Consider the following 21488-nt stretch of genomic DNA (forward strand, 5'->3'; position numbering starts at 1 on the left):
TTATTTTTATAATCATTCTTATTAATAATTCAAGTCAGTTCTTTCAGAAGGTGAGTCTGGCACTGTGTTTTGGATGGATTGCATTCGCAGGATGGGGAATGTATATATGAATCCAGAGCAGTTTTGCAAGAGTTTTGTGCAAGCACGTGACATTTTCTGAAATGAGAGGAATCTCCCAAAAAGGGGCCCTAATCCCGAAGAGAAAGCAAAACTGACTGGATTTCTTTCTTGGGCGCCTCTAGGCACAAAAGATGATGGTAGGTTGTAAAGACCTTTTGCCTAAAGGAAACTGGTGAGATATTTTGAGCTGATTATTCTTTTTTAAATGACATTTGTTAAGTGGTTGCTTGCTGTGTGTTAGGCACAGTACTAAGTGGTGGGGTAGATACAAGCTAATTAGGTTGGACACAGTTCCTGACCCACCTGGATCTGACTCTCAGTCTTAATCCCCGTTTTACAGATGAGGTAATTGAGGCACAGTGAAGTGATTGGCCCAGGGTCACTCAGCAGACAAATGGCAGAGTCTGGATTAGAACCCACATCCTTCTAATCCAGGCACGGGGTCTCTCCAGTAGGCCATGCTGTTTCACACTAATATTTGGCTTGGTAATAAAACCAGGGGTTCAGGGGGAAAAAAATGCTGCCTCTCTCCAGTTTGGTAATCTTCTCATTAGTCCAAGAGATGAGTAAAATAAAAGCTGTAAAAACTGGGGAGAAAGGACGGTTTCAGGAAAAGGGCATTCGCGTCCGCCTCGGAGATAACAAATTTGTTCTTTCTGATACACAGATGTGATGGCAACGCTATTGACTCCATAAAGGTATTTAACAGAATATCAAATCTGAACTGCAGATGTTTGGAGTTACTTAGTTTCCTTGCTTCTATTCCACCAGGAGGGTCTTCCAGTAAATGTATTTTTTTTCTCTGCTCCCCCTTCCCAATGCCCGGTGGGGGGACGCTGGTCTGCAGTCTGTGCAGTTTTTAGGCCAATCTCCATTATCCCAGCCCTTGATTGGCTGGTTCCCACTCAGGAAGCCTGCAGAGGAGGGGGAAAAGCTCTTCAGGAGCATCCCAAAGGGTTTGGGGAATGGTGGTGGGGTCACAAGCGCCGCCTCCTACCCCCAAAAATAGGAGGAAGAAAGCAGATGATGCCCTATATCAGTCGCCTAGTGAGATAACTAACCCATTTGTAGAGACAATGGACACCCCCCCTCCCCGCCCCCCATTTCTCCATAAGCCTCCTGGAAGCCACTAGGCACCCGAGGGAGGGGGAAGTGCTCTGAGGAGGGAGAGATCTTGGGAGCAGGGAAGATTTGGGAAGGGATAGGAGGAGAGGAAATGGAAGAGAGATGAGCTGAAAAAGGAAGGCAGATGGCTTGGGAGGAGAGGCTGGCTGGCAATTCCAAGGCCAGAAGGAGGGGGATAAAGGGGGGTAAAGGATTACAGGAACATCAAGGGGCCGGGGGAAAAAAGGAGAGGGAGATGGAGAAGTGAGGGGATGAGGATCAGAGTGGAGAGATCAGATAGGCACCCAGAGAGCAAGAAACGGAATGGCAGAAAACAAAAATGTGGAGGGAGCTGGAGGCAAATATGTAACAGAATTTCAGGAAGAATTTCAAGAGGCCAGGCAGCCGTATCTAGACACAAACACAGCACTGAGGAGCAAATGGAGTCCAAAAGGATGTGAGCAGACCTCTCCCACCCTCTTCCGGTTTTTATTTCCACAATTCAAGATCGTCTTGGGCAACTGTCTGGCTGCCTCATACCTCCTAACTGTCTCGGTCCTCAGGTGGATAAAGCTAGCGCTTTTGACCCCAAAGGACCGGGCCACGAGAAGGACCTGGTTTCTAATCCAGATTCTGCCACTTGTCTGCTGGATGACCTTGGGCAAGTCACTTCTCTGTGCCTGTTACTTCATCTGTAAAATGGGAATATGGACTGTGTCCAACCTGATTAGCTTTGTCTACCCCAGAGCCTAGTAGAGTGCCTAGCAAATACCTTTCTTTTTTTTTTAAACAAAAAAGACCAACTTAAGTGTGATAGTCTGCTAGTATTTAAGATGTTTGGTATAATGAGAAAGGATTGGGAAATTATGACATCAGAATAAAAGTACATTGGACTTTGACCCAGACTTCAAGATTTGAATTGAAGCCTGGCAATTTAGGATTTACCTAAAATTTCCAAAAGGATAATATAGAGATTCCAAAAGTTCTTTTTTTCCTTTTTCTTGTTATTTGAGGGTTTTTTTCCCCCTCTTTCTCTTTCATTAGCAGGCCTTCCATCAGCCCATCAGCTAATTATTTGAATAAACCCACCTTCAGGGGACTGTCCATTTTTGCATGCAAAGAAACCTAAAGAATTCTCGGAAGCATTGACTGCTTAATTGCTTTTCCATTTACTTCACTTTAGGAGCACTACATAGGCGTTTTGATTTACATCTAAAACAACCCTGCTTCTCAGACTTTCCCCTTAGGACATTCTTCCTTAATACTTAAAGTACAGCTATGCAATAGCAGGTCTAGTAGTAGTTCCCGTGTGCACTGAAATATATTCAAATAATATCCGAACTAGTGCTAGCCTCCTTGGGTAAGAGTGTAATTATGGGTAATCACTCCATTTTTCTAAGCAATTTCTAAGCAGTTGAAGAGTGGTGTAGTCTTTTTCTCTCCCCCTCCTCATTCCAACTTTTCCTGGTAATTGAAAGCATAATTTTATTTCAGCCCTTCCTCGTCACCCTTACAGTTGACTGCTCACTTTTTGACTTTTTTCCTTCTCCCCGCGTTGTTTTAATGTCCGTCTCCCCTACCAGATTGTAACCCATCCAAGAGCAGGGATCATGTCTACAAACTATTGTTTCCTTTCCAGGTCTTAGGTCAGTCCTCCGCACAGTAGCGCCCGAGGACCTGGGCTCCGCCGCTTGTCTGCTCTGAGACCTTGGACAAGTCACTTCTCTTTTGGGCCTCAAATTCCTCACCTGAAAAATGGGGATTAAATCCTCCTCCCTCCGATTAAGACCGTGAGCCCAATGTGGGCCAGAGACGGGGTCCAACCTGATTAGCTTGTAGCTACCCCAGTGCTTAGAACAGTGCTTGACACATAGTAAGGGCTTAATAAATCCCAGTAAAGATTTTGAGTAAAGAAAATGCTATTGATGGATTCTCTTTGCTGTTGCTTCCTCACATCCCGTGTCACTTAACAGGCTTGGAGGGGGAATGATTCAAAGGTGTAAAATTGCTAATGATGTGTCACTACAGGATTCTCTGATTCACTATTTGATACTATTAAGTAGCAGGACTACCAAAACTCTTTGTGGGCAGGGAACGTGTCTGCTTATTGTTTTAAGGTACTCTCCCCAGCGCTTAGTACAGTGCTCTGTGCACAGAGTTCAGTAAATTCAGTTAGAGAAGCAGCGTGGCGCAGTGGAAAGAGCACGGGCTTTGGAGTCAGGGCTCATGAGTTCGAATCCCAGCTCTGCCACTTGTCAGCTGTGTGACTGTGGGCAAGTCACTTAACTTCTCTGTGCCTCAGTTCCCTCATCTGTAAAATGGGGATTAAGACTGTGAGCCCCACGTGGGACAACCTGATTCCCCTGTGTCTACCCCAGCGCTTAGAACAGTGCTCTGCACATAGTAAGCGCTTAACAAATACCAACATTATTATTATTATTATTAAATAAAAATGAATGAATGAAAGGTGGAAGAGTTCTAATTTGGGTCGAGAACAGTGCTCAGAAGAGTCTCTACACCTTAAGCTCGTTGCAGGGAGGTAAAGTGAGGACCAACTCTGTTGTAGTATACTCTCCCAAGTGCTTATTCATTCATTCATTCATTCAATAGTATTTATTGAGTGCTTACTAGTACAGTGCTCTGCACACAGTAAGTGTTCAAAAACTATTGATAAGTAGCGGCGCTTTCTTCATGCTCTGCCTTTCTCTGTTGATTTAGACCTTAAATGTATTCTTCAGCAGGGTGCATAGAATTGGATAATAAGTAAAACAATGGACTAGGATTTCATCCCCATTCTATTTTTTGTGGTATTAAAGTGCTTACTATGTGTGAAGCACCATCCTAAGCGCTGGGGTTGATACGTGCTAATCAGGTTGGACACCGTCCCTGTCCCACACAGTCTCACTCGGAGGGAGGATTTAATCTCATTTTACAGATGAGGTAACGGAGGCGCTGAGAAGTTAGGTGACTTGTCCAAGGTTACACAGCAGACAAGAAACAGCAAGATTAGAACCCAGATCCTCGGACTCCCAGGCCTATACTCTTTCCACTTAAACCAGGCTGCTTCACACCATCTCTTCATCATCAGCAGTGGAATTTGAGTGCTTAGTATGTGCAGAACACTGTACTAAGTGCTTGGAAGAATACACAAAGGTGGTAGAGACATTCCCTGCCCACAGTGAGTTTACAGTCTGTTACTACGTCCTGCACATCTTTCTAAGCACTGTGGTTGGGGGGGCCCATTGGCATCTTTGGCCTTGTAGAAAGAGCATGGGCCTGGGTGTCGGAGGTTGTGGGTTCTTATCCTGACTCTGCCACGTGTCTGCTGTGTGACCTTGGACAAGTCCCTTCACTTCTCTGGGCCTCAGCTCCCTCATCTGTAAAATGGGGACTGAGACCGTGAGCCCCACATGGGACAGGGACTGGATCCAACCCCATTGGCTTGTATCTACCCCAGTGCTTAGTATAGTGCTTGGCACATAGTAAGCACTTAACAAATACCACAATTATTATTATTACTTTCCCAAGTACTTAATACAGTGCTCTGCATATTGTAAGCGCTCAATAAATGCCATCGATTGATTCATTGACTGGTTGTTGCTCTACCTTCCATGCAAGCTTAATTTCCCTAGGCAGAGGCTTTAACAATGGGCCAATCACGTGTATTGATCACTTAATATGTGCAGAGCACTGGACTAAGTGCTTGGGATAGTACAGTTAAAGATATGTACGTAAGTGCTGTGGGTTTGGTTGGAATAGGGGCAGTGTGTTCTGATGGATTGAGATGGGCATGGGATTCAGAGGAGGTGAGTTCTAATTCCGGCTCTGCCGTCTACCTGCTGTAGGACCTTGGGCAAGTCACTTATTCTCTGGGCCTCAGTTTCTTCATCTATAAAATGGGGATTCAGTACCCGTCCCCCTCCTTCTTAGAGTGTGTGCCCTGTGTGGGATTGGGATGTTGTCTAACCTCATTGTCTTGTATGTTCTCCCAGCGTTTATAGCAGTGCTTGATGCTCAGTAAGGGATTAAATGCCACAAGGGAGCAGCGAGGCCTAGTGGAAAGAGCACAGGTCCCGGAGTCAGAAGACTTAGATTCTAATCCTGGCTCTGCAAGTCTTCTGCTGGGTGACCGTGGGCAAGTGACTTCTCTACGCCTCGATTCCCTCATCTGTAAAATGGGGATTGGACTGTGTCCAACCTGATTACCTTGTTTCTACCCCCAGCATTTAGAACAGTGCTTGGCACATAGCGCTTAACAAATACTATCATTATTATTATTATCATTATTTTCACCCCTCTAGGCTGTAAGCTTTTTTGGGGCCAGGAATGTGCCAACTCTTTTGTACTCTCCCAAGCACTTGTACGGTGCTTTGTGTGTAGTAAACGCTCAATAAATAGCATTGATTATTAACTCACGGGAAATGAGCTTGACAGGCTCCCCCTGAAGACACTTCGGGGAGGTCTTAAGCAGTCAAGCAGCTAGGGGCAGTTTATTGGGTGCCTCGCCTCGTGGCTTGGAAAAGTTGGTGAACTTTCTAAAGAGCCCAAGGGATGGCTCTTCACAGCAACAGATGGACCGGACAGACGACCATTATTATTATTGGCTCCCTGTTTTCCCGTTGGTCCCTCTCCGAGAAGCCGCCCCTAAACTAGATCACGAAGCCAGCTCTGAAGCCCAAAATACAATCCGAAGAGGCAGCGGAGGCCATGAGGGTCGGTCCACGGTTTACTCAGTTGCATCTTAAAAGTGTTTTAAGAGAAGCTGTGTGGCTTAGTGGCTAGAGCACAGGCCAGGGACTCAGGAGGACTTGGGTTCTGATCCCAGCTCTGCCACTCGTCGGCTGGGTGACCTTGGACAGGTCTCTTCTCAGGGCCTTAATTATCTGTAAAATGGGGATTGAGACCAGGAGGTGGGAAAGGGACTGCGTCCAAACCAATTTGCTTGTATTCACCTAAGCGCTCAGTACAGTGCCTGGCGCAAAGTAAGCGCTTAACAAATACCACAATTATTGTTATTACGGCTTCTAGAGAACGGCACGTCCCTCAGAAGCCAGGCAGTCATCGCTGCAGATTTGCCCTAAAACAAAAACAATGTTGTTGAAATCTTGTTTTCCTGGAAGTCCCTCGAGGTTCCCCCCCACCCACCCTAAGCCCTCAGCATTAAGTGGGGGCCCCTCATCCCCACACACCTATCTGGCATCAGTTAGAATGGCCCTGGAGGTGGGGGGAGTGGAAGAGACCGAAATATTTTTTTTTGCTCATCTTGGAAGATTTTACAATTAAAATAGTTTTAGTTGTCACCTTGTAGGAGACCCACAGACAAAGGTTTTTGAGCATAGGCACAAGGGGGGGGAGGGGAGGTATTTCGGGCTACTTCTTGGGTCCAGAGGAACCCCTTCCCGCTTTGATGGACCAGAAGTCAGGGGCCGCTTTTACGTCACCCCAGCCTTTATTAATAGTAATAATTATGGTGCCTGTTAAGCGCTTTCTGTGTGCCAAACACTGTTCTAAGCACTGAAGTACGTTCAAGTTAGTGAGGTTCGACACAGTCTGTGTCCCACACAGGGCTCACACTCTTATCCCCATTTTACAGATGAGGTAACTGGGGCGCAGAGAAGTGAAGCGACTTGCCCAACGTCACACAGCAGTCATGTGGTGAAGCCAGGATTAGAATCCAGGATCTTCTGACCCCCTGGCCCAGACTCTATCCACTAAGCCACACTGCTTCTAGGCTCTTATTAGCTTCTTCCCACTCATTCATTCACTCAATCGTATTTATTGAGCACTTACTGTGTGCAAAGCACTGTACTAAGCTCTTGGAAGAGTACAATATAACAGCAAACAAGACACATTCCTTGCCCACAACGAGCTCATGCCCCACTCCCCCTCTGTCCATTCCACCCCTACAAGAACCATTTTTAAAAATAAAGTCACTTGACTCCTCTGTGCTGCCGATGCCTCATCTGCAAAAAAAAGGATTCCCTCCTACTTAAACTGCTAGCCCCACGTGGGACCTGATTGTCTCCTATCTACCCTGGCGCTTAGTACAGTGCTCGGCACACAGTAAGCACTCAACAAAAACCACAGGTGTTACTGTTATAATTATTATTGTTAATCTAGCATGTTCCATGGCCACCAGATATTCTCTTTCTAGTTCTCTCCGGTTCTCTTCTTCGACCTTTGCACCCCTAAAAATTTAAGTTTTCAAGAACAGGAACTGCTTTGCTTGGCTTATAGCATTTTGTAGACCTTTTAGCTTGCCCAGACCTTTAGACCGGGGACCGGGTCGGTAAATCCCACCCAGGCACTTTTGACTTGAGTCTCCATCCTCGACTCTCTCCCGCGCCACTGCTGCCCAGCACAGGTGAGTTTTGGCTTGTAGCAGATGGACAGGCCTCTGCTTGACCCTCCAGTAGCCGATACTGGTAGAGGACTGGAAACTCTCCAGGTGCGATCCTGAAGGAGCTATGCACATAAGTGCTTAAATATTATCACTACTAAGCTCAGTCAGGAGTATTTATTGAGCACCTACTGTGTGCAGAGCACCGTACTTAACACTGTGGAGAGCACACTGGAAGACCCAGCCCTTGCCCAAGGAATTTATAATCTAGCTGGAGAGATTGATGTAAAATCAGCTACAAATAGAAAGAAATGTACACACTGTAAAATAAGTAAAACCACACATTCAGAAGTGCACCAAGTAATAGTGCAAAAGTGCCGAGTAGGTACAAAAATGCAGAGATGATCTCAGAATTTATCAGTTTAAAAAAAAATGCATTTCCTATTAAGTGCCCCATTCTGTACAGATACAATCGCTCCTCGAGCTGATTTTAAAGATTAATAAGTGTATAGCATTGCAGAGCAAAAAAAAATTGCATAACAACCATTTTGTACTAGAATTTTGGGCCAATCTAACCTAAGGCTATAGAACTAATGTGTCTACCTAGTAAGAGGGTTTTTTAGTTTAATTTTGATTTAATTTTGAAGTCTAGTATTCCAGTGAGGTTTTTAATTTGACCCAGCCACAAAAGCCTTTAGGCAGGATACGGCACTGTCATTTGACAGCAAAACTGCCTCATTTTAATTGTTCCCCTTTCAAGGCGCAATACGCGTTTAATAAAAATTATGCAGCGCCTTTGGATCGAGAAGGTCAGCCCGACCGAGAGCCAGAGCCGTCACTCCCACCTTGGCCTCTCCATCCGTACGCGCAGATAAAATTCAGATGTCCTTTTGAATATGCAGGGTCGCATCTGTGGGCATAAATGTCGAGCATAGAATATTTTCATTGTAGATGTGACTCTATATTTATAATACCCTCCAGTGGAGTGCACCATTAATTTAAAACATATTATTCCCTCATCTAGAGGTTGATTCTCAGGCAAATGTACATGTTCAATCCAATTTCCCTGTCTAAAGTAAGGTGACCGAAGGCAAGTCACTGGTTTCTCTGAGCTTCGGTTTCCTCATCCATCAAAAGGGATTCATTACCTGTCATTCCTTCCTCTACACTGTGAGCCCTGAGTGCTTCGTCCAGTGCTTTGCATACAGTAAGCGCTTAATAAATACTACTGAGTGAATGAGTGGCACAGAGACTGCCTAACCTGTTCATATTGTATCGGTCCTTCTGTTTTCTCTACAAGCGTTTCTTTTATGGGGCTTTATTGAAGAGCTAGTGATGTCACCTCTCCTCTCCCCCAGCTGTCCCTCATTTTCTGCCAATGTATCTGCCAACACGCACTCTCCTAAGTGCTTAGTACAGAGTTAGGCACATAGTAAGTGCTCAGTAAATCGTCTCAGTAATCGTCTTTGCCTCTGCCCTCCTTCCCAAGCCAATTTGCTACCAGCCACAAACCCAATGTGTTAAAATGTCCCCGAAATGATGATAATTATGGTATTTAAGTGCTTACTATGTGCCAGGCACTGTTCTAAGCTCTGGGATAGATAGAAGGTAATCAGGTTGTCCCACGTGGGGCTCACAGTCTTAATTCCCATTTTCCAGGGGAGGGAACTGAGGCACAGAGAAGTGAAGCGAGTTGCCCAAGGCCACAAGGCCGACAGGTGGCGGCGCCGGGATTAGAACCCACAACCTCTGACTCCCGAGCCCGTGATGTTGCCACTAGGCCACGCTGCTTCTCTCTTACTGTGACAGTCTGAACCGCCTGCGATGCCTCCATCTCTCCTTGTTCCACTTATCCACGGCTGCAATGTTGGGGTTGCTAATTAAGACTGACTTGACTAGAGGTTCGTTGTGTTCACCCTGGCATTCTAACTGTTGAGGTACAGTTCCCTGACCACCCCCGTCCCTTCTCCGTGTCTTAAACAGCTGAAACCGGGCAGTGCCAGTCCAATCAGGAAGTCAAATATTGATCGCCGCTTCCAGGGAAAAGGTGGTGGTAGACCTGGTGGGCTAATGCCCAAATCAGTCGTATTTACTGAGCACCTACTCTGTGCGAAGCACCAAACTAAGCACATGGAAGAGTATAATAGAACAGAGTTGGTAGACACGTTCCCCGCCTGCAAGTTTAGAGGCTGGAAGAGTAACCGGGGCATTCAATCGGGGAATCAATCAATCGGGGCATTCAATCGACCGATTGACCAATCGCGTTTGAGCGCTTACCTTGCGCAGAGGAAGGCGTTGCCTTCCCGACCCCTCTCCCTGCAGTCGCCTTGACGCCTTTGACCCACTGAGTGAAAGTCGACCTCGATCCTGTCTGGAAGCCAGTCTGCCCGCTGGACTCACCCCACCCCCGCCTTTGGGGAAGGTGCCCGAAGCTCCTGCAGCCTCTTTCCCAGCAGAGCCAGCGCTGACCCTAGCTCCGGAGGATCATTTTTCGACGGAGACGTTCAGGCCATTTCTCCCCGCTCCTTAAGAACCTCCGGTGTTTGCCCGTCCACGTCCCCATCAAACATGCTCCTCCTCGTCGGCTTTAAAGCCCTCCGTCCCCTTGCCCCCTCCTACCTCACCTCGCTACTCTCCTAGTCCAACCCAGCCCGCCCAGCTCGCTCTTCTAACGCCAGCCTTGTCCCTGTACCTCGATCTCGTCTCTTTCGCCTCCGACCTCTCGCCCACCTCCTGCCACCGGCTCGGAACGCCCTCCCTCCTCAAATCCCACCAACGGTTACTACCTCCCCCTTCAAGCCCTTATTGAAGGCACATCTCCAAGAGGGCTTCCCTGACCGAGCCCTCATTTCCTCTCCCACTCCCTTCCACGTCGCCCTGACTTGCTCCCTTTATTCATCGCCCCCTCCCAGTCCCACAGCACTCATGTCCATATCTCTCATTTATTACTTTCTCTTAAAGTCTGTCTCCCCCTTAGACCGTGAGCTCGTCTGGGGAAGGGAATGTGTCTGTTTATTTTTGTACTGTACTCTCGTTCAATCGCGTTTCATTTAATCGTATTTATTGAGCGCTTACTGTGTGCAGAGCACTCTACTGGGCGATTGGAAAGGACGGTGTGGCAAGAAAGAGAGACAATCCCTACCCAACGAAAGCTCTCCCAAGCTTTTAGTATAGTACACTTAGCAGCCAGTAAGCGCTTAATAAATACAGTCGACTGATTAAACATTCATTTTCTTGCTGCGTTGCAAATCATCCAGGGACTAATGTTTGGGAACGATCATCCCTGTTAATGTCTGTCACCCCCTCTAGATTGGAAGCCTTTGGTGGGCAGGGAATGTACCTACCGATTCTGTATTGTGCTCACTCACAGTGCTCTGCCCACAGTAAGGGCTCAGTAAATAACAGTGATGATGTTGATCAATATTTTGGTTTTGGATGGGGGTTTTTTGGGGTATGTGTAATTATTTGTAATATGTCCCCAGTTCAAAGAAAAAGTAGAGATTCATTCAATTTAGAGTTCTCTTCCCCAAAGATCGCTGGCTTGGTTCTCAACTCTGGATCCTACTGCGCCCCAGGGGAAGACCATTTTGAAATCTTTCTCAACCGCAGTTAAAGCTCCGAATTTGAAGGTGCTCTTTAGTACAGTTATTTCCTAATGCTAGTGTTGGCTCTTGGCCTCAGTTTGCCATCTGAGGCAAGACGTGGCCCTTCGCACAATCCCGAATTGTTCTCTTGGCTCACAAATGGGCTCCCCGGTGTCCTAGAACTCAGTCGTATTTATCGAGGGCTTACTGTTTGCAGAGCACTGTACTAAGTGTTTGGGAGAGTACAGTATAACAGATATATTCCCCACCCACAACCAGCTTACAGTCTAGAGGAGCTTCTCTGGGGCACCGTTTAATGATATTAGTAATTCTTGTGGTACTTGGGAAGCGCTTCCTTCGTCCCAAGCACCGTGCCAAGTGCTAGATCGATAGAGTGGCTCAGGGGAAAGAGCACTGGCTTGAAAGTCAGAGGTCACGGGTTCAAATCCCGGCTCAGTTGCTTATCAGCTGTGTGTGACTTTGGGCAAATCACTTAACTTCTCTGTGCCTCAGTGACCTCATCTGTAAAATGGGGATTAAGACTGTGAGCCCCATGTGGGACAACCTGATCACCTTGTATCCTCTCCAGTGCCTAGAACAGTGCTTTGCACAGAGTAAGCGCTTAACAAATGCCATCTTTTTTTTTATGTTATTCAGGTAGGGCCCGGCCCCTGTCCCACACGGGCTCACGGCCCAAGTAGGAGGGAGTAGGATCGGATCGCCATTTGGTAGATGAGGGGACTGAGGCCCAGTGAAGTGACTTGTCCAAGGTCACGCAGCAGGCAAGTGACAGGGCCGAGATCAGAACTCGGGTCCTCTGACTCCCAGGTCCCGGGCTCTTTCCACTAAAGCCACGCTGCCTCTGAAGCTTTAAATAGTGCTGGCCTGGGGAGCGAGAGTCGGAACAAGGGCCAGAACTTGATCTCCTGCCTGCTCCGCCGGGGATATTGAATTGCAGAGGGGGCCTGAGTCAGTTCACCCATGTGGTGTCCGGACTCTTAAACGCCTTGAGTATCTTAAATTACAGATATGAATATGTAAACTTTTTTGTTTGTTTCTTACAAATTTTGCCCCCAACCAAAAACGCTTTCTGAGTGAGCCGTGCTGAAGTCATTCACTGAGTGTAATGATGATGGTGGTATTTGGTAAGCACTTACTGTCTGCCAAGCGCTGCCCTAAACACTGGGGAAGATATAGGATAATCAGGTCAGAAACAGCCCCCTTCCCAACCAGAGCTCACAGTTCACTGTCCTATTTATTGAACGCTTACTGGGTGCAGAGCACTGTACTAAGCACTTGGAAAAGTACAACACAACAGTGAACGGACACATTCCCCACCCACAGCGAGCTTAGAGTTGAGTTGAGCTTACAGTCAAGGTAGGGGACTAAGTATTTAACCCCCATTTTACAGATGAGATAACTGAGGCACAGAGAAGGGGTTTGCCCAGGGTCACACAGCAGGTTCGTGGTGGAGCTGGGATTAAAACTCAGCTCCTCTTATTCCCAGGGTCTTCCCACTAGGCCACACTGCTCCTTTATCATTCCTGTCTGCGATGAGCCTGTGCTTTGCTGCAGTCGCCAGTCATTTAGTGAGCACTGGCTATGTGCAGAGCACTGTACTAAGCGCTTGGGAGAGTACAGTAGAATAATATAACAAACACGTTCCCTGCCCACGAGGAGATTAGTCTAGAGGACTGTAAAGCTTTTTTGAAGCATTAAACCTTTCTTCCTAAACTCAGACACTCCCTGTCAGTGGCACCGGGGCCGGAGGGTGCTTGGGCCAAAATCTCAAATGTTGTCGGCAGGGCAGGGGCCTGCAACTCATCACACAATTTGCAAATAGAACCAAGTTTCTGTTAAGATGGCAGATGAGACTTTTGAAAATTCTTCTGTTGAAGAAGTGGAAGCGACGGCCATAAGCGCCGTACCCGGCGTGAGGGCTGGATCCGCAAGGTTGAAGTGGGAAACGGCCTAGTTGGAACCAGCATGGCGCTGGAAGTCAGGGGAGCTGGGTTCTAATCTTCGCTCTGCCGCCTGTGTGCTCTGTGACCTTGGGCAAGTCAGTTCACTTCTCTGGGCTTCAGTTACCTCATCTGGAAAATGGGGGTGAAGACTGTGAGCCCCATGAGAGACGGGGTCTGTACCTATCAATAGATCAGTGATATTTATGGAGCACTTACTACGTGCGGGAGTACTGTACTAAGCGTTTGGGAGAGTACACTACAACAGAATTAGCAGGCACATTCCCTGCCCATGAAGAGCTTTTATAGAATCTGACTTGACTAACGTGGATCTACCCCAGCGCTCAATACAGTGCCTGGCCTGTAGTAAGCACTTAAATACCACAAGTATTATTATTAATATTATTAGGATTGAGCTGCTAGGCATTCATTTGCCCAATCAGATGGAGCAGCAGCCTTGCGGAAAGAGCCCGGGCCTGAGAGTCAGAAGATCTGGGTTCTAATCCTTACTCTTCCAGGTGCAACCTTTGGCAAGTTACTTGACTTCTCTTACCTTATAAGCCCTAGATAGTCACCCCTCCCTCAGCCCCACAGTTCTTAACGCCCAGATGTATTTATATTAACATCTTCCCCCCCATAGAATGTAAACGCCTTGTGGGCAGGGAACGTGTTTACCAGCTCTGTATTGGACTCTCCTAAGCGCTTAGTACAGTGCTGTGCACAGAGTAAGCGCTCGATAAATACCATTCATTGATTCTCTGCGCATCATTTACCTCTTCTTTAAAACGGAAATTCGATGCCTGTTCTTCCCCCCTCTTAGACCGTGAGCCCCATTTGGGACAAGGACCGTGTTCGACCCGCTTAACTTGGATCCACCTCAGCGTTTAGTACAGTGCCCATCATGTAGTAAGCGCTTAACAAATACCATAATATTCAGGGTATCTGGCCTGTGTCCGAGCCACCTGCATTAGATGGATCTAACGAGCCCCTCTCACTTAATTCAGCTTTATTGCTTTGGTCTAGTAGAAAGGTTTAAGCTTAAGGTGATATTATTTTTCTTGGGCCCTGACCCCAACCGACCTAGAATGGACCAGTCACTCACAGCCCTTTCACCGTTCAGTGGGGGAAAAGTCAGTCCATCGTATTTATTGAGCGCTTACTGTGTGCCGAGCACTCTTGGGAGAGGACAGTATGCTGAATGGCATGGCATAATAGGTAGATCACGGCCTGGGAGTCAGAAGGTCGAGGGTTGCTAATGCCACCTCCACCACCGGTCCCCTGTGGGACCTTAGGCAAATCACTTCTCTGAGCCTCAGTTTCCCTCATCTCTAAAATGGGGATTGAGACCATGAGCCCCACATGGGACAGGGACCGTGACCAACCTGATTTGCTTGTATTCACCCCAGGCCTTAATACAGGGCCTCGCGCATAATAAGGGTTTAACAAATACCGTAATTATTATTATTGCGTGTTGGTTAGAACATCGTCAGGAAAGCCTCTCGAAAAAGTAGAAATCTCCCCAGCTACGTTTTAGTGTCCAGAAAATGCCCACGATTGGGGGAGGAGTAAATGCTGTGGATATATAAAACCACAGCTGAGAAGGTTGACCTTTAAGTTACCCATCGTCATCACCGGTATTGAACGCTTACCGTGTGCAGAACACGGTACTAAGCGCTTGGGAGAGTACCGTATAACAGAGTTTGTAGGTAAGTTGCCTTAGTTACCCCTCTAGAATGTGAGCTCACTGTAGCCACGGAGCGTGTCTACCAACAGTTTTTCAATGTCCTCTCCCAAGCGCGTAGTATCCTGCTGTGCACACAGTAAGCCTTCAAATATGACGGATGGAAGTTCGATCCCAATTCGGTTTGTCTTGTCGGCCTCAGGCTTTCCATGGGGGCCGGTTTAACTCTTGGTTTAAGCAATATTGGGGTAAATGGGAATGCTGGAGGGAAGGGATGTTTCAATCCGGCGTTCCAAAATGACCAACGTTACTGGTCCACTTCTCCCAGCCACTGAGGACTGGGAGAATGCCCGGTGGGATTGGAAGGAGCAATTTTCCGATTAGCATTTGAGAATGCTTCTGCACTGTTTTCAGGCCAGTTGTCACAACTCTTCCAGATTAATGCTGCTTGTTGAAGGTACTTAATTATAGCCTAGGTCTCCGCTGGCGGGGAACCTCACTTCTACAAGCGATAATAATAAGGATGGTATCTATTAAGCGCTTACTGTGTGTCACACGCTATACTAAGCGCTGGGGTAGATACAGGATAATCTGGTCGGGTGCAGTCCTTGCCCCTCCTCGAGCTCACAGCCGAAGGAGGGGAAGAGCAGGCACTGAATCACCGTTTGGCAGCGGAGGAAACTAAGGCACAGAGAAGTGAAGCGACTCGCCCAGGGTCACAGAACAGGCAAGGGGCGGAGGCGGGATTAGAGCCTAGATCCTCGGACTCCTGGGTCCCGGCCCGTAACCACTAGGTCACGCTGCTTCCCGGAACGCTTCCGTGGCGCTCACGCTAAGCTTTTGCCCCCTCAAAATAAGAGTGGGGGGTTAAAGACCCCTTACCATTGAGCATGAGGAAACTGTAATCACACCTTACCTCGGTTTCACCCAGGAAAGGAGAGGCTATTAGAGGAACAAGGAGTAAAATCCAATTAAATCGTTGTTCCAATGAATATACGCAACTGCTGAGTTGAGCATAAATAGATGGATTCGTGTATGCAGTCAGTGGTATTTTAGGGCCTGCATTGTTCAGAAGACTATGAAGCTCTTGGGAGAGTAGAAGACAGTTAACAGACGCAATCCCCGCCCTCACGGGTCAAGAGAAGCAGTGTGGCCTAGCAGAAAGAGCACAGACTTGGGAGTCAGAGGACCTGGGTTCTAATCCTGGCCCCGCCACGGATCTGCTGTCTGACCTTGGTCAAGTCATATCACTTTTCTGGGCCACAGTGACCTCATCTATAAAATGGAGGCTAAAACTCTAAGCCCCACGTGGGCCATGGGTGGTACCCAACCTGATTAGTTTGCATCTTCCCCAGCGTTTACTACAGCGGCTGGCACACAATGCTTAAATACCATGTGGGGGGAAAAGAAGGTGGGGGGCAGCTGAAGGATCTAGAAGATTCAGGGCAGTGAGAAATGAGTAAGTCAGGGAATGCTGGTTGGAGGAACTGGGATTCTAGGAGAGCTTTGAGATTGGTAACCGGGGGGAAAGCCATGGGAAGAAAAAGAGAGAGCGTGTCCTTAGCCCGGGTGAACCTGGGACCGTGTCTGACATGATTGTCCGGTACCACTCCAGCACTTAGTATGGTGTTTGGTGCATAGTTGGCGCTCCATAAATCCCACTACCACAAAAAAAAGAGCCGTGGTGAGCCTGGTGGGGGAGAGGAGACTGAACCAGCAAGCGTCCTAAGGGATCGCTGCCTGTGTGACCCATATGAGAAATATCACCACTCCCCTCCCCTTTCCAGACCCACTTTTTAAGTACCCACTCCCTTTCTTTTGTCCCCTTCCCTGGCCGGCCCCCACCGACTTTTTTTTTAATATTAACTGAAGCGCCTACTCTGTGCCAGGCACTGTTCTAAGCACCGGGGTAGATACAAGTTAAAAAGGTTGGGCCCGGTCCCCGTCCCACGTAGGGCTCACGGTCTTAATCCCCATTTCGTGCAGATGAGGGAACTGAGGCCCAGAGAAGTGAAGTGACTCGCCCAAGGTCAAACAGCAGACAAGTGGCGGAGCCGGGACTAGAACCCACGATCATCCCGACTCCCAGGCCTGGGCTTTGTCCACTAAATCATGCTGCAGTCGTGCCGTTTGTTCCGGCCGAAGGTCCCCTCTGGCAAGTAGCCGGATCTGTACCCTTCGGGCACTCGGTAGCCACCTCATCCTCAGCTCTGCAGCACTCACATCCATATCCATAAATTATTTATTTATAGTCACGTCAGTCTTCCCCACCAGACTAAGCCTGTAGGCGGGGGACGTGTCTGTCTACCAACTCTGTGTACTCTCCCAAGTACTTCCTAATGAGAAGCAGCCTGGCTTAGTGGATAGAGCACGGACCTGAGAGTCAGAAGGACCTGGGTGCTAATCCTGCTAGGCCACATGTCTGCTGCGTGACCTTTAGCAAGTCACTTCACTTTCCTGGGCCTCAGTGACCTTCTCTGTAAAATAGGAATTAAGAGTTTGAGCCCCACGTGGGTCAGAGACTGTGTCCAACCTGTTTAACTTACATCTGCTTAGAACAGTGCTTGGCACATAGTTACTACTCATTATTATTGTTATTACTTTCCCGAGCTGTTTGTGCAGCGCTGTGGTCATAGTAACCACTCAGTAGAAACCATGGATAGATAAGTAGCGAGTCGATCGTATTTATTGAACACTTAGTGCATACAGAGCACTGTACTTAGTGCTTAGAAGAGTACAGTTCAACACTAAGCAGACACATTCCCCGTCCACAACAAGCTTACAGTCTGGGGGGGGGGGGGATGGACTTTAATAGAAATGAAGAATTTACAGATAATAATAATAGTATTTAAGTGCTTACTATGTGCCAAGCATTGCACTAAGCATTGGGGTGCATTGGTACAAGAAGCCAGTTGTGGTGGACACAATCCATGTCCCACGTGGGGCTCACAGTCTCAATCCCCATTTTACAGATGAGGCCCAGTGAAGTGACTTGTCCAAGGTCCCACAGCAGACAAGTGGAGGAGCCGGGATTAGAACCCATGGCCTTCTGACTCCCAGGCCCGTGATCTATACACTACACCGCGTTGCTTCCGACATGCCGATGTGGACATAAGTGCTGTGGGGGTGAATAAAGGGAGCGAGTGAGGGTGACACAGAAGGGAGTGGGAGATGAGGAAGGGTGGACTTAGGGAAGGCCTCTTGGAGTTTATCTCCCATCATCCCAAGAACCCCGGAATGTGACGGTCTTTTTCTCTCTCTTTCTCGTTCTTTTTCTCTCTTTTTCTCTCTCTTTCTCCTCCCCTCCCTCTCCCTGCGTCTCCCCCGCTCAGGTGACGGAGCTGAATGAGCCTCTGTCCAACGAAGAGCGGAACCTCCTGTCGGTGGCCTACAAGAACGTGGTCGGGGCCCGGCGTTCCTCCTGGCGGGTGATCAGCAGCATCGAGCAGAAGACCTCGGCCGACGGCAACGAGAAGAAGATCGAGATGGTGCGCGCCTACCGGGAGAAGATCGAGAAGGAGCTGGAGGCGGTGTGCCAGGACGTCCTGAGCCTGCTAGACCACTACCTGATCAAGAACTGCAGCGAGACGCAGTACGAGAGCAAGGTGTTCTACCTGAAGATGAAGGGGGACTATTACCGCTACCTGGCGGAGGTGGCCACGGGGGAGAAGCGGGCCGCGGTGGTGGAGTCGTCGGAGAAGGCCTACAGCGAGGCCCACGAGATCAGCAAGGAGCACATGCAGCCCACCCACCCCATCCGGCTAGGCCTGGCCCTCAACTACTCGGTCTTCTACTACGAGATCCAGAACGCCCCGGAGCAGGCCTGCCACCTGGCCAAGACGGCCTTTGACGACGCCATCGCCGAGCTGGACACCCTCAACGAAGACTCCTACAAGGACTCCACCCTCATCATGCAGCTGCTCCGCGACAACCTCACGCTCTGGACGAGCGACCAGCAGGACGACGACGGGGGCGAGGGCAACAACTAAGGCGCCCCCCCCTCGCCGCCCCCCACCCCCCCCGAGGTGGGCCTGGCAGCCACACGCTCACCGTCCCGCTGCAGTCCTTAGTTTTGTCCCACGAGTGGTTGGGGGGAGGGAGGGAGAACCCGGGTGGGAGGAGGGAGGGTGACCTTTCCGGGCCCGACCCGTCTTGGATCACCTCTTTGACTTTTTTTTTTTGCCAAAATACCACTAGCGGTGAGTCGAGCTGGTTGTGTGGGAGGGCAGCCTCCCGCTGGCATGGGGGCCGTTGTGTAGATTCATTCATTCAATAGTATTTATTGAGCGCTTACTATGTGCAGAGCACTGTACTAAGCGCTTGGAATGAACAAGTCGGCAACAGATTAATTATATAGATTAATTAGATTAATCCAAGGGGAACCGTCTTTCTTTTAACTTAATGCTAGACTTAGGGTTTAGAGGAGGAAAGGGAGAAAACACACACAGATACACACAACGAATCACAGTAGCTCAAATGGAGAGGTCTTTATGGAATAAGTTTTGTGGTTCCAGTAAGGTGTTCCGAAGGCCTTTTGTTTTGTTTTTTGTTTTATTCCGGTGCTCACGCCTTGAGTTTCAGTTTGGGGTCTCCACGTCACAGAGCGTGAGTTCCCACCGCTGTCCATTTCAGCCTCTCTTTGAACACATTCACACCACCACACACCCCTAGTCAGACAAAGATCCAACCTGGGTCACGGGGAGCCTGACAAAGGGTAAAGAGGGTCCCAGCGTCATCACCGTGCATGATGTCGAGCGTGCGTGTTCCGTTGCACCCGTCCCCCAGCCCCACCACCCTTGTAGGACTCCACCGAGGGTCGGCTTTAGTGGCTTCCTCCCCCCGGGCTATCAGGCCGGCCCGTCCAACGTCCACAACCAGGCCCTTGGTCAGTGGCGGTGGGTTTTTGGGTTCGGGCTCCCTGTAGACACTCTTCGTGATCCACCTCCAAATCAAACACTTTAGTAGTAATGGAGATATTGTTTTCATTTGAAGCACCCCCTAAAATAGAGCAGCTTCAGGTCTGTAGGTCACGTTGGTGTTTTTCCGAGAACATCCCGCCCTTTTGGTTTTTAATAAAACTGCCATAGCCCCCTTCCTCGGGGATCTGATGCCGCTATTCCTCCTTGACTCGCCCCCACCCTGACCTCCGCTTGTGGGCCCCCCGCCCCCCCAAATCCATCCGGGGTTCACAGCAGGGCAGGTTCTTTCTGGGGGAAGCTTTTGATGCAGCGAGTGAGATTTCAGGGGCTCGAAGGGGCTCGCTGGGTAGAGAAATCCCAAAGGAAAGACCTGAACTTGGATGCGTACTCTTAAATTTGGAGATCCTGGAACTGGGCCAGCTTGCGTTTCTTCCCTCTCCCCCCCCCCTCCCCCCAGCCAATTGACCCCCTCCTTTTCCTGTCCATTTTGCCTGAAGATCCTTTCAATTGGCTAGAAGAAGAATCACTAAGAGAAGGTCCAGGTCATAATTCACACCTGCTTGACTAAGGGTCTTTTCCTTTGTCTTTAAAGCCTGCTTCCTCTTCCCTTCCTGATTGTTGTGCTACATGGCCGGGCACTTCCCTGATAGAAGAAAACTGGCCCCTTCTCACCCCTAAATTCATTCCAAGAAAGTTCTGCGTCCCCTCCCCATCTTAGTAGGTCACTCGGCTAACAGTGACATTCTGATGCCGTGGCCCTGACATCTTGCCGTTGCCTTTGTGGTAAGTTTCGGCGTCAAAAGAATCCCAACGCCTCTGAGACCTTAAGGGGTATTCAGAGAGTTGCCCCCTCTGTTTCAAGCAAGGAAAAAGAAAGCCGATTTCTGTTGAGGAAAATAAACTGGGAGGAATGCATCGACTAACTTTTTTCTTTGTTCTTTTCTCTTCTTTTTTCTCCCCCCCCCTTCCCCTTTTTTTTTTTTTCTCTTTTTAACCAAGATCGACCTTACAGTTGAGGCCACCAGGAGGGTAGCTGACTGAAAAGGACAGCAAAGTGAGGAGTGAGGCCGTGCTTGAGAGCAAAATGTTCCACTCCCCCACTTGGTCAGAGGGGGGCCACCTGAGGAAGCTGAATCAAAGGTCTTAATTAAACAAGCCCCGGGGCGAGGCTGGAGAGGGAGAGCCTTGGAACCTCTGAAGGGATTTGGGGTGGAGGGTGGTGGGGGGGGGGAGGGTGGGAGGAGGGGGACAGGGGAGGGAGCCGGGCGCAGGAGGGAGCTTTTCCTTAGCCAATTTATGAACTTCGTGTCCAGTGAGCAGTGTTGTCCCTAAATGTATGATTTGGAGGTGACTTGCTGGAATCACACAACCTATTTTTTATTTCAGCTTTGGCTCTGGCTGCTTTTAGAGAATAACGCAGGACATCACCCACCAGGGCTAGAGGCCAGGTGGGAACGGGACTCGGTTTTTAAGCAGCTTGATCGGTTTCCTTCCTTTTTTTTCTTCTTTTTTTTTTTTTTCCTTTATTTTCAGAAATGCACTTGCCTATGATACTGTCTCTCCAGTGAAATAACTGCTCCATTACTCTATTGATACAATATTGTGCATGCTAGTGTTGTATTTCTATACAGTAGCTTGAACTCGATTAACTTATACTGTAGATGTTATGTATTCCTATGACAAAATTAAGTCTTCGAAAAAAAATTTTTTAAAGGGTTTTTTTTTTTAATTTAATTTATTTTTTTTTCCTCTCTTGACCTGTTCTGGATGTTGCTAGAG

The 21488-nt window shown here is 48.4% G+C and overlaps 1 protein-coding gene across 1 annotated transcript in view; it reads left to right on the top strand.

Annotated features, from left to right (window-relative positions):
• YWHAG (tyrosine 3-monooxygenase/tryptophan 5-monooxygenase activation protein gamma) overlaps nt 1-20886 on the top strand; it is a 33466-nt gene extending 12580 nt beyond the window's left edge. The window contains exons 2-3 of the mRNA XM_029082194.2: nt 18123-18815; nt 20709-20886. Coding sequence (XP_028938027.1) covers nt 18123-18779 — 657 coding nt within the window. The 3' untranslated portion in view covers nt 18780-18815; nt 20709-20886. The remainder of the gene's footprint in view (nt 1-18122; nt 18816-20708) is intronic.
• Nucleotides 20887-21488: the final 602 nt, after the last annotated feature.

Source organism: Ornithorhynchus anatinus, chromosome 17 (genome assembly GCF_004115215.2).
Source record: "Ornithorhynchus anatinus isolate Pmale09 chromosome 17, mOrnAna1.pri.v4, whole genome shotgun sequence".
Taxonomy (NCBI): Eukaryota; Metazoa; Chordata; class Mammalia; order Monotremata; family Ornithorhynchidae; genus Ornithorhynchus; species Ornithorhynchus anatinus.